The 17,878-nt window shown below is 35.5% G+C and overlaps 1 protein-coding gene across 2 annotated transcripts in view; it reads left to right on the plus strand.

The window, feature by feature from the left end:
• PRKX (protein kinase cAMP-dependent X-linked catalytic subunit) overlaps window positions 1–17,878 on the plus strand; it is a 60,768-nt gene that overhangs the window by 25,982 nt on the left and 16,908 nt on the right. For both annotated transcript variants that reach the window (XM_075522839.1, XM_075522829.1), the window contains exons 2-4: window positions 3,682–3,850; window positions 7,508–7,771; window positions 14,293–14,412. In XM_075522839.1, coding sequence (XP_075378954.1) covers window positions 3,682–3,850; window positions 7,508–7,771; window positions 14,293–14,412 — 553 coding nt within the window. The remainder of the gene's footprint in view (window positions 1–3,681; window positions 3,851–7,507; window positions 7,772–14,292; window positions 14,413–17,878) is intronic.

A 17,878-nucleotide genomic window follows, 5' to 3' on the forward strand; every position in this document is an offset into this window, starting at 1 on the left:
TCCCCCCCGCCCCCCCATTTGCAAGGAAGAGATTTTTAAAAATCTTTGCAGAAATGGCTAAAAGCATGAGCAGGAGATCCAGACCAAATGTTTGAAGTGAGATATTTCACTTGTAGTCATCTTTGTATGCAAACTTTATCTGGTTGTCTGATAAAAACAATTAGCTCAATTAGTCCTGTATGTGGCTGTGCAAAGGCATAAATTAAACCCCATTTGCATACTTTTATACAACTGTTTCTAAGTTTCAGCAAGTTCCCCTGCTCCCCTTTGTTAATGGCCCCACATGGCTAAAGTCCGTGGTTGAAAAAACTCATAGTACTCGTCATGTTTGCTCTTTGCTTCTCTTTGTAGTGAGAGGAGTTTGACTGAACAGCTTAAATAGTGTAAGTAATTTCCAGAACATCACTATTATTTTTTTAGGGCTTTAAGAGAGCATATTGTTTGTCAAAAGTGCTGCAAGGCTGGTGGTTGTGTGTCTAGGTACTGTCACTATCAACTGATGTAGGCCTAATGGATTTTCGGGGAAGACTTGAATGGGAGAAAATTCATATTATGAGAAGAGACGCTTGAAAACAAATGTTAGATGACTTCTTGGTCTGTATTGTCTTCTTGATTTCCATAGTTGCTTGAAACTGGGCTACAGATGTTTGAAAAAAGACTGCCTGCAATCAGTTCAACAACAAAACTGGTTAGGGAGGTTGTATGTTCTTGCCTGTCTGTGTGGTCTTCTGGTTTTCCCGGAGGCTCTCTAGATTAGGTGCTTGCCACTATTCTGGAATAGCCTGCAAGGCTTTGCCGCTCCTAGCAGAGACATTTTTAAAGAGGCCGTGTTTCCAAAGTTAGAACTATTGCTAAATAAGTCCCCAACAGGTCCTTCTTTGAAAATGGATGGAACTTGTGATTGCTGTTATTATTACTGTTGTTATTTCTGAGCAGCACCATTTGTAAAGTTAGGCCAATAGCCTAATGAAAAATCAAAGCATACTAAAATAAAAATTTCTAGGACAAGTAGAACAAGTCATGAAACGTGAGATCACTGAAGACCTAGGAACAATTGGGTATGTGTTCACTTACAACTTTTGTGTTGAATATGTCTGTGGAAGCACTTTGTTCATATAGGTAATAAAATGTATTTAAACCCAGTATTTACTTATGGGGTTGGTACTGTTAATTTCCTCAAGTCCACATTTGGAAGTCTTAAAAATGTAAGATGATTTTTAGTTTCGGTGTGCAATACGACTGTAGGTATTCTTGACAGTGTTTTTCCAGATGCTCAGAACTTAAATTTCAGCTCCTAATCAATTTTTCAGCACTTAATCAATTTTTTGTCTATGCATTCAATAAAGATGTAAATAATCAGTATTTTAAGTAGCTTGAACAGATGGCTCTGCTTGGAAACTTTTGGGCCTTTTTGTGGTATGGGCTTTTTTTTACTGCAGAAGCCCATCCCCATGAAAATAAGGTTGTTTACAGGTATAGTCATGTAATGTGACTGCATTGTTAAAGGATTTAATTGCATGATAAATTTTCCAGGGTAACCTGGTTGCTTACTTCACTATAAAAGCAGGCTTTATCTGAGACCTATTTACAGTTTTCATGGTTAAAGAACTGTAACTCGGGACAGGTGGGAATGTAAAACTGCTTTGATAGAGTCTTTTGTGCTTGGACAACTGTAATCCTTGGTGGGTTTGTATAGTGAGAAGTTTTATCTCGAAAGCTGGTTTTGAAAGCTGTATTGGTAATGGAGCTCCAAGTTCTATAAAACTGGATTGCTGAAGTTGTTAGTTTCTAGTTTGTAATATGAGTATTTTGTTTTGGTTTTTTGGTAAAGGTGGTGCTCTTAAACAATATTACAAGTGACTAGAAAGAATAACTCTTAAATAAAATTTAAATGTTTTAAGTGAGAATACACATACAGAACACAAACTTTTTTTTTATAAATTCTCAAGTTCTTGAACCTACTAGAGGCAAAAACTCCATTGTTTCTTCTCCCCTCCTCAAGTAATGCAGTTTTGGGAGTTCACTTTTTGGTGTCTCCCCCTGCCCCACCTGCCTCTCAAATATCTATTTCCTTTCACATCTATACTCATCTCCCTGCACCCACTACACATCTTAGAAAATTGTATTGTAGTATAGGTTAATCATAACTAGTCAGCACAATCTGAAATCAATTGACATACCAGTTAATAATACTGAAACAGGTATATGGGTTGCCTTCCTAGGGTATGTGCAAAGAAGGGGATGATTGTGAGCTTAAGTATAAGTTTTTGAATTTTTTTTTTTTGAAGGTGTTTCTCAACAACAGAGTGACCTTTTACAAGTTAGGCAATTGGTTTGAATGCCAAGTGTCCTTTATAGTGGCACATATTTCTGTCAGAGAATAGGATTAAAAATATCCACTGTATGTAGGTTCTAATGGAACCTACATGGCATTGTTTAATGAGCAAAAAAACAACGAGCAACCACCCGATGAGCTGAAATGTGTGTTCACCTTCAAATGTATAACACTGTGTTGCAGTACAAATAGCAGTGTTGCTAAATGTGCTAGTTTTAACTTTCATTTCAAACTAAAAGAAATACTCAGTTCAATTATGTATAATTGTCTTGAGTGCAATGCACTTAAAAGGAATTTTAATGACTACTGTATTGAATAGAGAAATGCATAATACATTATTTAGAAGACAATATGTTTTTATGTTCCTTTTATACTTTTAAGAGTGATTTGAAAAAGGAATACACTAACTACAAAAAAAGGATGCCTGAAATCATACTGTTTCCATGTAATATAATGATGCAGCACTATAAGCAGATTTTTAAAATTTGTTTTTAGAAGGGTCAGCAACTTTTAAGTATCTTTTTCCCATCACTCCCTTATCGTAATGAATCACTTCACCTCTCTGCGCACATTTAAGGGAATAATGTCCTCACCTGAATAATTGCAGAGAGCTGTTCTCAGTCACTGAACCTTGGTAGACGAATATTCTGAAATTTTTTTGATGTTGTCATAATTTTTGTATATTCTGTACTCTTTGCATTATGAGTTCCTGCCTTTGAAACTCTGATTGATTTTTAGCTACCTTGTTTCAATAAATAATATATGGAAAGTTAAGTAGGTTTTTGTGTTGAGGAATTATTAACTCCATTACAATTGAACATTGCATTCTCAGTCAGTGAATTTTTTTTTTCCCTTTTATGCCACACACTGTGGATATAATAAGCTGAATGCTACTTTTGAGTTTATGCCACCCAATCTAAATTAAAACTGATCTCTGAAATTTAAGAGTGTTTTACAACCTTTCTTCTGCACTTGAGAACAGTTTTGCTTGTTTCATTTATATTGGTTACATTTGAATCTTATATATTACATAGTTATTTTTTTTATACATCTCCCTTAGCCTTTCTCAGGACCACTTCTCTTTGCAAGAAATGCTTCCGGTATCTATCCGAAGAGTGGCACCATCACAATACCGTTATTTTCATTAAATCATTACCACTAAAAATTGAGAAATCCAAGAAAAATATTGTGTGAAAAAAGGTAAAAAATGTAATACTGGTATATTGATAAGGAAGGAAAAAACCCCAAAACCCAGCAATTGAGTTCCTGTAGGTTTTAATTTAGGAAATTATCTTTGCTTTTTTTCTCTTTTACAATAAGTTGACAATTCTTCTTCAACTTTTCAGGCACGGGTACCTTTGGGCGTGTTCATCTGGTGAAGGAAAAAATGGCCAAACGTTACTTTGCACTGAAAGTAATGAGCATTCCTGATGTCATTCGACTGAAGCAAGAGCAACACGTGCACAATGAAAAGTCAGTCTTGAAAGAGGTCAACCACCCCTTTTTGATCAGATTGTAAGTTGTTGTATTTTTAAAATTCATTTAACTCGTATATAAAGTGCAGTTAAAGTGTTCCAGAGTCTCACTGCAAGTTTTTAGGTACTTAACACCAAGCATTTAATTTCTATTATGTAATCTAGACTAAAATAGACTTCAGACTAAAATATTCATTATAGAAGAATCAAGACTTTAAAATCAAGAGACATAATTTAAACATTTAAGCAGTAATTTATTATAAGCTTTACTTTGTCTCTTATTTTCATACTGCAGAAGATAAATTTTCTTAGGTGAGGGGAAAATACTAATGAAGAAATGTTAGGATTAGCTCATCAAAATGACTTCTAGAATGATTCTTGATGTTAGAATGGCGAGAAAAGAAGTATTTTTACATATTTATTGCCTGTAGATATCTAGATAAAGATATAATTGGATTTAAGTATCTGCTTTTTGAAAACTTTTGTGAACTTTACTTTTGCAAACTTTATGTTTAAAGAGTTTAAATGACAGGAGCACTTCATGGGCTTTCTTATTCCCATATTGAGGTTAAGTGATGGAACCTATTGAGAAACATGGTTTAAACACAGTTCATGAAGAATACTATTTTTAGTGGAATTGTGATGATTCTAATGATCCCTTTATTAAGGAGAGAAGGCATCATACTTTTCTGTTCACAGCACCTTTTGTCTATCTGAGTCCATATTTATTAATAGGATAACTAAACCTCTGAGTAATCGCACGGTTAATTTCCATTTATATTTTCTCATGCATGGATACAGGGCCATTGACCAAGATTTCTTTTGCATTTACCTGCCTTAATCAGTTCTATGTAAAATCAGACAAAATTAGCCTTAGTTAATCTCTAGCAGCAGCCTTCTCCCAGGGCTAAGAAAGTATCAGAGGGAAAAGAAGAGGCAAAAGCATGGTAGTCATCCAGAAGATGGAAAGAGATGTGCAGGAGGAGGCTTTTTCCCTGGTGTGCAGTTGCTTTTTCCAGCATTTTGATGCTATTGGTTTCCAGCCAGTGTTCAGATATCCTGTGTGTGGCATCATATCAGCAAGATGAGTTCTAGGGTATGTGGAGTTTGAGATGCATGTGGAAAGCAAGGTGGAGAGGCTGACTACCTCTGGTTAGACTGGTTAAAATATGGACTGAACAGGGTTTTATATGTATATCTATGTACATGCATAAATTCTTTTAAAAAAACCTAAGAAACAAAAAACCTACCAAAACCAACCAACCAAAAGGGGAAAAAATTTCTGTATAGTTCTGCTTCAGTGCCTTTGAACTGTTATCTACATGGTCTGGTTTTTATATTTTCAATTAGCGTCACCACCTTAAACATGGATAGTATCTTTCTCTGCTTGCAAAACAAGGAACAGGTGCCAGTGCAGCCTAATACACTATTTTTTTAGCACTTTATGATGGAGAATTTTAAAGTAATGCTGCAAGTAATTTATTTCTGGTGTTCATCCTTCCTATACATAAAGACTTTTACATAAGTTTTTTTTTTTTTTTCTTTTCCTGTTACTGTTGAGAAATGCTCTTCCTGCATGTAGGGAAGTCCTGAATCAGTTTTTTCTGTAGATAGTGAAGTTATTTATCTATTTATTTTTGAACTGCTTTTTGTAAATGCTTCTTTGGTGCTCTTGCAACAACTAGTCACTGGAGACTCCTTGGCTGTCTTTACTGACATGTTTGAGTGACCTATCATAACTCTGGGTGCAGCAGTTCATCTTGTGCTGTAATTTTGACATGTACCTTTGATTATTTTTTCAAGAGAACAAGAATTAATAAAAATCAACCATGTCTTGTAAGCTAAAACAGGTTGTCTGTAAGAGTTCACAGTGGCATCCAAAGTTTATGTAGTGAAGCTGAATTTTAAAATTACCTGATACCATGCATATTATTCTAACCACAGCTTCTGTGATAATTTCTTTTTGTGTATTAAAATACCATTGAAAGCAATCTGTATTGCAAATAACTGAAGTTCGTTATTTTGCTGTTTTTCATGTATACCAAATAATGTATCCATTTTTTCTGTGGATAGACAATCCTTTAAGAGTCAGTTCTTGAAGAAATTAAGTCCAGTAAAAATACTGTGTTCTAATGGTCTGGATCTTCCATTTTTTTTTCTGCTTTGTCAGATTTTGTTCCTCTCCCCTGTACCTGGTTTTTAAGTATGTGGTTTGCTTTGTTTTGCCCATTCCTGTTCCTCTTTCTTTGTTTATTGTAGGTGCAACTTTGCCTAACTCCTTGAAATACATCTCAAGAGTGTTTTTGCATAGTAAATAAAGATACTGTGAACATCATCAATAGCCAATTAATGATGTTGATGACTTTGTGATAGGGAAGTAGTGCTGTAAAAGCAAAAGGCAAGCCTGGGCTCTGCTTTCTTCATCACTTTGAGGGAATGGAGGAGCTGTTGCTGATGTCCGATAGTCTGTTTCATTTTCTTGGTTGCCCTCAGTGCTGGTATCAAGAATGAAAATCTTACTGAGTAAAAGTCACTCATGGGTTTGGGAGCTCAGTTTGCTCTGCTTATCTTTCTTGAGACTCTATGCCTTGATTAGGAACCAGCTCATGAAGAAGGGGGGGGGGGGGGGATAAATTGATCTTTCATTCTTGTGATACTGCAGATGTAGTGACTAGAAGCTAAAGTAACTTCTATTTTTGTATCATTAAAGTAGGTAGGGATACAGTGTTTTACTGTTTTCTGTTTTCGTAGTAATAGGGATAGCTGTTTGTTTTAAAATGGTACAATATTCTTAAAGACGTTACCAGATACTTATTTTCTTCTTAACTGTTGAGTTACATTTGGGTGTGTGGTATACAAGTTGTTTAATGTGGGTAGAAAGAAAACCAGCTTAGTTGTGGGGAATGTGAAAGAGAAAATTCCTGTATTCTGTAATGAAGCATTTGAAAGCCACATGGAACGATTCTCTTTCTTCCTTAGCTGCTCTTTACTGCACTCTAGTAATGAATGTACCACAATAATAGTTCTTAAATTAAAGGCAACAGTCTGAGGAATGGAAGGTACTTATCATTAGGTTAATTCTGAGGTACAGAAATTAATCTTGTTTTGCTGTCATTTTTGCTTTTCTATTGCTTTTGTTAAAGATATCATAGAAGAGCAAGCATTGTGATCTGGTGCTTATCTAGTAACTTTAGTTGGGGTTGTCTATTTCCGGGGAGGAAAAGGTAGGAGAGGGGAAGGAGAACTCTCTGGTGTCCTGTTTTTGAACATACTGTCATAAACGTCTTTACAAAAGCAGATTCTGCTCACCTCCCATCACTTTGGCAATATTTGATTAAATAAAATGTAAGATGTGTAACAATTGTTTGGTTTTAGCAGACTGGCAGTATACTAAGTCAGTTATTAGGTGCTTAGCAGAGACCAGTTTTGTACAATGCAACAGAGTCTATCAGATTTTCTTTCTTAGCCTGTGCTGTGCGCATCCTGAACTATCTGTTTTACTTTTCAGATTGTCAGCTACTTGAACGTCTGTTACGTAATCCTGCTAGATTCCTGGGTTTTTAATATTTGCAGAATAGGAACCATAAATTAATTATGTACATAGTTGGGGCAACAGAGATCATTTTACAGAAATTTAATACTAAAGCAAATCAGAGACATAATTTGTTTATTCAATAAAATAATATTTTTATTACAGATTTTGGACCAACCATGATGAACGTTTTTTATACATGTTAATGGAATATGTGCCAGGAGGAGAACTTTTTAGTTACCTGCGCAACATGGGGCGTTTCAACAACAGCACAGGGCTGTTTTACTCAACAGAAATTATTTGTGCAATAGAATACCTGCACTCCAAAGAAATAGTTTACAGAGACTTAAAACCTGAAAATATATTACTAGACAAAGAAGGACATATCAAGCTTACTGATTTTGGATTTGCTAAAAAGCTGGTGGATAGGTAAGTGGGTTTTTGTTATGGTTTAACATGCAAAATGTAATTACAGTTGGAAGAAAAAAGTTTGATTTCAGGGCTCAGCATTTCACCTAATATTCTATGTGGTTCACACATGTCAAATCCCTTAATATGAAGGAAATTATCATTTTAAAATGGCTGTATGGAAACCAATATTACATCTTAGATATAACTATGAGCAATATCACAGATAATCTATCATAGAAAAATATTTTATATGAGTAGGTTTGTATGTTTAAGTTGTCAGCAGTCATCTTGTAAAAAGGGAGTTCAGTGAAGTAAAATGAGCAAATATTGAGATGTGTACGTCAATACATTAAATGGGACGTTAATCTTCCATAGAAGTTGAATTGCTAAATGCTTTGTAACTGCTGTTTCCTTCTGCTTTGCTTTTAGAGGGATTTTTGAAATGTGGGAATAACATTTTAAAACTGGATACTGTGTTTTCACTAGCCTGTTGCTAAAATGAAACTGAAAAATCTAGACAGAAACAATAAGGCCAGCTTCAGCAGAAGTATTTATTTAACTGTAACTTCTACAATACTGTCAGCTTTATGTCTGTTTTACTAGCCTATGTAAACTTTTTGATAATGCAGAGGTGTTTTCCCCAGTGATTTCTCTGTTCTCTCTGTTTGAATTACCCTTCCAAGATTATAATACATGTTCTTAAAAGGAAGGAAGAGCTATCATTAGGATTGAAAATAAGGGAGGAAAAAAATAGCTTGTCATATTAGAAAAGCGGTGTTACGAGGTTTGGTATTATGCCCTAGGGTCACCTCTTGAGGGAGACCATATCAGATTGTTCTAGTTGAGGCAGCCTAGTAAGCAAGTTAGGTGTTACATAGGTGCTCATCCTCTTCACTCATCTGTTTTACCTGTTTGATGCTGCTTTTGCAACAGTTCTGGGGGGTGGGGACAGGGCCAGAATTCTACAAGATCAATTTGAAATGAAGGTGGATCTGAGGGATCTACTCTTAATGGATCCCTTATGAAGTAAAAGTCAGATGGGACAGATCAATTTGTGTTATGGAGGTCATAAAGGTTGCTTCCCTATGGGTTGCATGCTCCCCGTGCTGGGCTGCCTTGGCACAGAAGAATTGTAGGCAGCTAATACATATGCTAGTTCTATTCAACCTTAAGGTCTAAAAGTCTGTTTTAAAACCATAGTGTTTTAATATCAGTATGTTTGATTGAATTCAGTTTCCACTGGGCAAGCAGATAAGTCTACACATGTTGGCTTTTTTTTTTTTAATATTTTGTTTTTAAATCAAAATAACTTTTTGCAGGAAGAGGTAAGGCTACTTTCATGTAAAAAAGTAGGATGATCTCTTTATAAGACATCTTCATACAAATTCTTACAACTTGCTTTTTTTTATATTTAGATACTGCCACTTAGTGGTTATTCTTAATTTGGATTTCTGTGTGTGTCAGGCACAACAGAAATAACCCTTCATTAAATAAGGTGATAGTTCACATTAAAGTATATTTTTCAATCTGGAATGTGAATCTATAAGAGTAAATTTGTTCAAATACATCGTAGGACATCAAAACAAGTTATCACTACTTTTTTTTAGTTGTTTTTTTGTGTCCTGTCTTGGTGGGGGTGGGGAGAGGTATGGGCGGGGTGTGAAGTTGATCAATTTGTGTTGAACTGAATCACAGAACGCTATAGTAGTTTTATATTAGTACCTGGTTTACCTATAAATGTGCAACAGGTAATATAAAATGCAGAACACAAAGTAGGAAGGAGCGAGGACTTTATCAGTTAGAGTGTGGTGGTTACCTATGCAAGTCTGATTCCTGCTGCGCTCCCTCCTCTTCCCCCCAATATAGTATTCACCCCTACTAGCTGTAGTCATTTTCACAACACTGTTTTTGTCACTGTAAAAATACACAGTTGTCAGCAATTTATCCACTAATGTGCTCCAGTAGGTTATTTTGTTTCATAGACTATTTGACCTACAGTATAGGAGATGTTTTGTCATTTTTATGCATGGCAAACATCTATACACATGAACCTTATATATATGTATGTGTGTATATGTATACATATATATAGTGCATATGAATTTTGAAAATAAAACACAAAGTGTATATGTTTTTCAAACAGCTGTGAGGAAGCATGCCACTTAGGACCAACACATATTTTCCTAGAGAAACATGATATGTAAAATAAAACATAGTCTGCAGAAGACCTTCAATACAAGTACACGTTTCTTGATGCATATTATTTCCTGTGAATGATTCTGTAGTTGCTTAATTGAGAATTTTCTGTAAGCATTTTCCTTTCTTCCCACTATCATATGTGAAAGGGTGAAGTGTTCACCATATCCATCTACAATTAAGCTGCTCTTTAGAGAGAGTGGCTGGCTCATAGCTCACGTTCCCGCTGTGGGAAGCAGCATGCACATTTACCTTCTTATTAGTAAATTTTCTGAAGGGCTAGACTCTTAATACTTTTTTTTTTTTCCTAGAGAAAGAGGAAAGTGAGGAGGTTTTCTTGTCTCCTTCTGTTCCTTAATGATAAGTCCTTCTGTTTATCCTTGTTCTTCCCTTTTCGGTTATAGAAATTTAGAATTTTTAAAAGGTTCTCCAAAACAGTGTGTCTTTGCCTCAGCTGCTGTTTATTTCTTCTCTTTTCCACCTTGCTGTTCCTTAACTGAAGACTTAATAACCTTTTCAGTTTCTTATAAGTACATTCACATAAAATAGATGTGCCACTTAAAAAAGGGGCAGTGTCAAGAAAAAAGGAGGGGCAGGGGAACTGGAATAAATGATTGTTACCTGAAGAATGTGGAAAGGATTTGCTTTGAATTTTATAGCCATTACATTTTTAGACCTTTCTTTTTCTGGAAAGCATAAACCACTTTTCAGGTATAGTATGTCCATTAAACATGTTTCTGATCTTTCCTACTGGTTTTTTTTGTTGTTGTTTTTTGTTTGGTTCCCCACCCCACCCCCTTGTGTTCTTTCAGAGAAACTGAAACAAAAGTTCATAGAATTTTAAATGTTTTATGCACTTATTTCACACAATTCTATGAAAGTTTTAAGTAAACTTACTATTTTTTTTTTAGAGGAATGTTATTCACTGTTGATTTTAGTTTGCTCTGTTTAAATTCCTAAAAAACACCAAACAAACAAAAAAAACTTAAAGATTTTGGGGATACTTTGCACTGTTGCTTGAAGTGGATGTACCTCATGACTATTCTGCAGAGTGGACTTGAAGAGAAGGGGAAAAAAAAAACCAAAACAAAAAACTAACCCTCAAGACGTAACAAATCTTGTTTGTAAAGTGTATTGTGTGTCACTGTAGAAGCAAGAATGTCTTGCAGAGCAAACTTTCGTGAGCTGCAAACAAAGCAGTCTCCATTGAGTATAATTATGGAGAAACTTCCAGAAGAGAATACCAAAAAGGACATTGTTTTTAATCTCTGGCTCGTATGCAAGAAGCTTGTAATGGATGCTGAATAGTGGAGAGTGCTAAAATATGTCAATCATCGAGACTTAACTTCTTCAAATAATACTGTTAACAAGTCCTGCAAATATTATTTTATAGCTTACCTCTGTGACCAGAGTAGATTCTTTGTTTCATTTTCATGTTTTAAAATTACATGTTTAACCTTATCAGCTATTGCTTTACCTGTATTTCAGCTTTTACCTTGAAAACCCAGAGCAATGGAATTTTTGTAGCAGTTTGAAATAAGCAGTCTATTCTTATTTTTCTGCTTTATAATTTATCTTCAAAAGGCTAATCTGGAGTTTCAGATGAATATGCAACAGTCATGAAATAGTAATGATGAAAAAAAATATTTAAGACAATTTGATCTTTCTATAGAATTTACTTGATTTGTTTTCCAAAATGCTAAATAGTTTGTTTCATGACCAAGAAAAGAGGAAATATAAGGCATGATCATATGGCAGAAATACACAGCTTGACAAAGAATTTGAGCTTCTTCCAAGTTTTTGGGTAGTTAGTAAACATAAATTTCCTAATTTAAATTAAGAGAAGTAGATGACCTGCTGGTGGTAATAAATTTTATTTCCTAGTGCAACTAGGGGACTTCAAGTTATGTTGGCCTTTCCTTAATTTGTGGTTTTCCTTCTGCTTGAATAAAAAAGATCTGGTAATTAACCTGCAAGGTAATTGAGGGTCATTTTGGTTACATTGCTACCAGCAAAATTATGTGGGTCCTGGAAGTCATGGTCAAGTGTTAAACTGATTTTTTTTTTGTATCCTAAATGACCTTGATAAGGGATGAGAACCACCAAAGACTGCATCTTTGCTGAATTTGTGCATTCATAGTGTTGGCAATTTTTTGGGGGGGAAAGGATGACCATTGTGGGGCATTGTTCTGCATACTGTCTGGCTTGTCCATTTAAAGGAATATGCCTGCCCTGGCTGCTTTATTTGTACAGCCCTTCTTCCCAAATACAGTAAAACTGGTAGCTACTTCATTTGCAGAGCTGCCTAAATCAGTATGAATAAAAATTCATATGATGGATTGTAATATAGCTTTTTAAATCTAGGGGAGGGGGGACTATTAAAAGAAAACAAAGCTTTGTTTTTCTTAATTACCTAGTCCTGATCTAGGCAACTGCTAGATGGCAGTAGTGTGTAAAGCAGTGCTGTACGTAAGGATTTTCTTGAGTATGCTTGATTTGGAAAATGAGAGTTTATATTTTCTAGCAATAAAAATTATGCCACCCTTTTATGATAAAAATTAGAGATGTATTCTTTACACTAATGAACATAGTTTCAAGAACCATGGAGCACTTGGGTGCATAGTGTGTCTAACACATTCTGACAGTTTAGCTGGAGTAATTTAGCTTTTGCCATATTAAAATCAGGCCTAAAGAAACTCAACTTTGTGTATCATAGATCTTCATTTAAAGTCTTGACTGACTGTACAGCTCCTCTTCCTTGATCTTAAGTATTTTTATGAATCAAAGCTAAGGCTTAAAACAAGCAAACAAACAAAAGGGAAAAGAAAAAAAGAAAAAAAACACTCAAAAGCTCTGTTTAAAATAGTTGTGCAATCTCAGAAAAGTGTATTATTTAATCTTAAAAAAAAAAAAATACATACCATAGGTGCATCTTGAATATCCATTTATGGTTAGGAAAAAGAAGGCTTGTTAAGTTTAGCAGAACAGTGGTAGGAAAAATTAGAAGTTGAAAGAGGTATGTATTACTTCTAAAAGTGATTGCTACTCGTCTTACTGCGTTTGTTCAAGACCATGTTACCAGTTTGATTCATGCTTTGGAGAAGATTCTGCCTGCACTCACAAGTAAAACAATTAGAGTTTCTTTTGCTGCAAGTTAGAAATTGTGTGCATTGACCATTAATTTTGTGACTGTATTCTTTGTCATTTCTTCTTAAAATGCAATATGCCCCCCCCCCCTTCCCTCTTATCTGCTGTTCTTTCATCCTCTCTTGAATTGATGAGCACTTTTTCAAAGCTTCCTCTTCTGACTTGCTGTCATGGAAGTTTAATTTATTCAGAATGAAAGCACGTTTTTTTCTCTAGCGTGTATTTAAACATAAGTCAAGGTAGTGAAGCCAACCAAATTCTGCATGGGTGGTTTTACAAAGAAGATTTCACATTTCTGAAATAACTTGTTGCAGAATATTCTGTGTTTCAAATTGTAATTTGGTCTTTGTAAACATTAACTGCTTAGCTTCAGTTTATTTCATGCATTTATAGAACTTGAAATATACATTTCAATTAGATAGCAGTATAACACTTTTATATCCTGGGCTTATATTAAGAAAGATATGACTAAAAATTACATTAAGATATATCAAAAATACTATTACTTACATATCCTGTACTCTCTTAACTACACCTTGTAAGTATTTTAAATAACTAAAAACACAAAATGTTTTCCTTTGAATGCATATTGTGGGAGTGTGACAGGTTACATTTCAATACTATTTGAAAAACGTTACTTAGATTGTAAAAGGAATCTTACTTATGTCTGCAGCTATTTACTGATTTAAACTACTACTTTTTTATCTCCCCTTCTTCCCTATATTTTTTCTGAACAAAAATTTTTCCTGTTGCTGGAAAATGTCAGTAAGCTTGCCTTTTGCTGGGCCTGTCAGAAGTAGTCCATGAACTCCCAGGGTCTGCAGCTTACAGGATGAAAACCGCTGTTAATAATTTCAAAGCAACGTATAGCCTAATGGGTAGAGTACCACAGCAGCAGTTGGGAAACTCAGTGCACGAATGTTTCCTGCAGCCAAGAAGTTTCTTAATTTCCATGTATTTCTGTTACAGGAGAATTGGAGAGCATCATCAAAGAGTCTTTTTAGATCTTGTAGAGGTCTTTCTTTTTTCTGGTGTTCCTATATACAATAAATACATAGGCATATGTTGGGTACTTCCTATCTGTGTGTTTGGTTTTTTCTATTACTGTTATTTCAGTTTCACTTCAGTCTGGTTTTGTGTTTTGATTTTTTTTGTTGGGGTTTTTTTTGTTTTTGTTTTCCTTCTTTTCCTCCTAGGACATGGACGCTCTGTGGCACTCCCGAGTACCTTGCACCAGAAGTTATACAAAGCAAAGGCCATGGAAGAGCTGTGGATTGGTGGGCCCTGGGGATTCTTATATTTGAGATGTTGTCAGGGTAAGTGATTACTATATCACAGCAATGTGTTTTTTATATATATATATGTGTGTGTGTATATATATTAAAAAATTATATATGTATGTATACATGGTTCTTTGCTAGTTCTGTTTATGATATTCGGAATAGCAAATTTGGGCTAAATTTGTTATTGATATACCAGTTTCATTTCTGCCTCTGAAGAAAGGAATTGTGAAACTGTACAAAAGAACATACTTCACTGTTATTACTGGGGTTTTTTTTTTTAGTTTTTTGAGTTTGATGGTTTTATTTGGTTCTTTTGTTTGTTTGTTTTATTTTTTTCCTTAAGACTTTTTTAACAGCTGCTCTTTTCCTTATCTGTTTTGGAAATTCAGGTTGAAGTTTAGATTTTTAGACATGAAATCCTTTATATTTAAAGGGTGAAGAAGAGGACAACCAGTTTTCTTTGAAACTTCTGTAATTTCTAGCATAGTGAAATAATATTTGCAGTGGGAGCTTTAGTCTGTAAAAATGCATGGTGGCAAGTAGGAAGACTTTTATTAGTACAGCTTGTATTACTACTGAGCACTGGTTTTCTTTAAACCAAATTAAAAAGAACGGGGAAAAGCTTAAAAGGTGTATTTGGAAATCAGTTTGCTCAAACGCTACTTCTGATGTTTTGGAATTTGCTTGATAAGCAATGTTTCCAAAAGATACAAATTCAAACTGAAGAGAAACTTTCTGGAATTAATGTAATTAACTGTCTTAATTTGCTCTGATTTCGAAAAAGAAATATTTTCAGTAAAATAAACAATGGGTTTAGGGAGAATGTGAAGTTCTGCTTGTGTACTGAACAAGGCATCCGTATGTTTTTCCTTGTTTTTTTGTCTTGGCTGTACCTTTTGAAAGTACTTGCAAAACAAAAAAGAGTGGGAATTTTGAAAGAAATCGGTTTTGCCGTGGTTGGTGCAGTAGAACAAATGCAGGTGAGAGCAAGGCTTTCATAGCTTCGGAATAAACATGGTATATTTTATCTGTTTTGGTTTCATAGTCGTTCGAACTTCTTTTTGGTACCAGGCCCAGTGTGCTCTGTGCCTTCTCACTCCCTGAGTGTGCGTTGGGTTGCCTCTATGGCCTTTCATTCTGGATCTGCAGCCTCATAGAGTGAAGTCAGAACAACAAAATCCTTGCATGGATTTATTCTTCCTTTTCTCTATACAGTACTGTCACCTCAGGGTAACTTTGACTCTTCTGGTGTTTGGGTAAGCTCGTCAGATTGCCTGAGCAGACAGTTCCCCTGATGGATGATCGCTTCAGAGCTCCAATCCATCATGTGTGTTTGCTGTGAAGAAATCCACCCAATAGCATCAAAACTTTATCCCAGAACAGCATTGCTGCCCACTGCTTGCTTTCTTAATATCCTGAAGGCTTGCATATGCATTTACTTTGAATCTCAAGGCAATTTCTGGACAGAAAAAGCATAAAAATATACTGATAGTTCCCTACTGACCCAGGCAGGCTTGGCTGACTGGTCTAATAAAAAGTTGTTATTTATGCAGGCTGGTAGCAGCCCAAGTTGGTCAAGGGAATCTTTCTCGCAGGGATGAAAGGAGCAAGAGATTCCCAGCAGCCTTGTTGCCACTAATCGTAGTCTTAGACAGCATGAAGAGTGTAGATAAAAGTGTCTGGTGCTGTAACATTAGCGCAGGTGCCGCTGTCTCCCAGCAGTAGTCTGAGTGATTTACCTTCCTGCCACAGCTTTTGGTGGGACCACTCTCTGTTTGGTCTGTGTGGTCTCAGTGTAAGTGGATATTGGGTGTTTCTCCTTTCTGTGCCTTACAGAGATGTTGATAGGATTCTGTCTATATTAGAGCAGTAATAGAAACATGGTTTCCAAAGTTAACAAACTGACTACAGGTGACAGTCAAGCAAGATCTCATCTCTGGAGTCAGTGAGACCTCAAGACTGCGGGGCACTGAAGTATGACTGGTATATATTCTTCATAAAAACAGGGAACAGCTGCAATCATTTCTGTGCAGGATCTTCCCTGTCCTGAAACTATCTGGCTCAAGTGATGAGATCTGGATTCCCCCAAGCTTAATATAAACACTTTGGCTAGAGAGACTCCTAACCAATAGAGATAAATTACACATTTCTAAAAGGTAACTGAGATCTTATATAGGCTGATTGACAGAGCAGCTGTCTGCTGCAAGTGATTTTGTAACGGTTTTTACTACAGTACTTGTGTAGATATGCTCTTCATAATGATTGGATGCTTCTTTTTATTTTTTACTGTTTGGGTGGAGTCCCCATCCAAAGCTGGGATAGGGACTCCACCCGAGTTTGTTGGTTGGTTGGTGGGGTTTCTGCTGTTGTGGGTCATTTTTGGTTTTTTGTTTGTTTTTTTGGCGTTTGGGGTTTTTTTTAGGTTTGGGGGTGGGGTTTTTTTTTTTGGGTAGTCATGGGTAGATTGATACTACTTGATTAGGATTTTTAAGATTCTGGGGTTTGGGGGGGTTGAGGGGGGCAGGGCTTGTGGCTTGTGTGTGCTTTAAGAGGACAGGTTGTCACATAGGGCATATGCTTTTAGCATTTTATTAGCTTTTTGCTGTTGTTGGCAGTAGTGTTTTAAAACACATTTCCTCACCAACTCCAGATGTGGCTTGATATTCACTATCAAAGTTATTAATGCAATAACAGTCCTAGGTAACTTCATCCCTTGAAATTCAAAGATTTAAGAAATATGAAAATTATTAGAAAGTGAACAAAACCTGACTTCAAGACTAAGTTATTGTCTGCAAGTAAATTACTTAAGACATTTGGTAGTTATTTCCTGAAGTTGCTCTCTCTGAACCCCAAAAGCAATTGAAAAGAATTGGTAGATGTGTGTGTAAGGAAATGATCTCTCTAAAAGCAAACAAACAAAACCACACTTTCCTGTTCTGCAGTGTCTTATTTCTCTAACTTAATCTCTAGAGGCCTGTGGAATTCTAGTTCTGCACATACTAGATTTAAGGCAAGGTCCCATTCAGGTTTAAGATAGTAAAATATAGGAAGGGGAAAGAACAGGGAGAACGAGGAGTGAGAAGAAATCTTTACAGAACAGATAAGTAATATTGAGTTCGAGTTAATATAAACAAGCTAAAGAAACTGTCAATAGAAAGAGTTGAAAGATCTATTTATTTTGCGTAAATGTGTTCCATTTCTATCTACTGTAGAGGAAAATATACTTGTTATTTAATATTAGATATGTTAGGTCATAATTGTACTGTCATCAGATGTGTAGCTAACTGAATTTTCTCATTTAATGAGAGCTTTGTGTTTTCTGTTTCTGCTTCGGTGGTCATATGTGATGTGCTGGTCTTATCGTTTTAGGTAGCTAATGGTTCCTGTCTATGGTTTCATGTTCTCAGACCTGTGTGTTTTCCCGTGAGGTTTTACAACTTCTCTTCTTCACTGCTAAAACTATCTGTTATCTTTGAGACCAATGTCAGTGCTATTGTTA

The sequence above is a fragment of the Mycteria americana genome, chromosome 1, assembly GCF_035582795.1.
Source record: "Mycteria americana isolate JAX WOST 10 ecotype Jacksonville Zoo and Gardens chromosome 1, USCA_MyAme_1.0, whole genome shotgun sequence".
NCBI lineage: Eukaryota > Metazoa > Chordata > Aves > Ciconiiformes > Ciconiidae > Mycteria > Mycteria americana.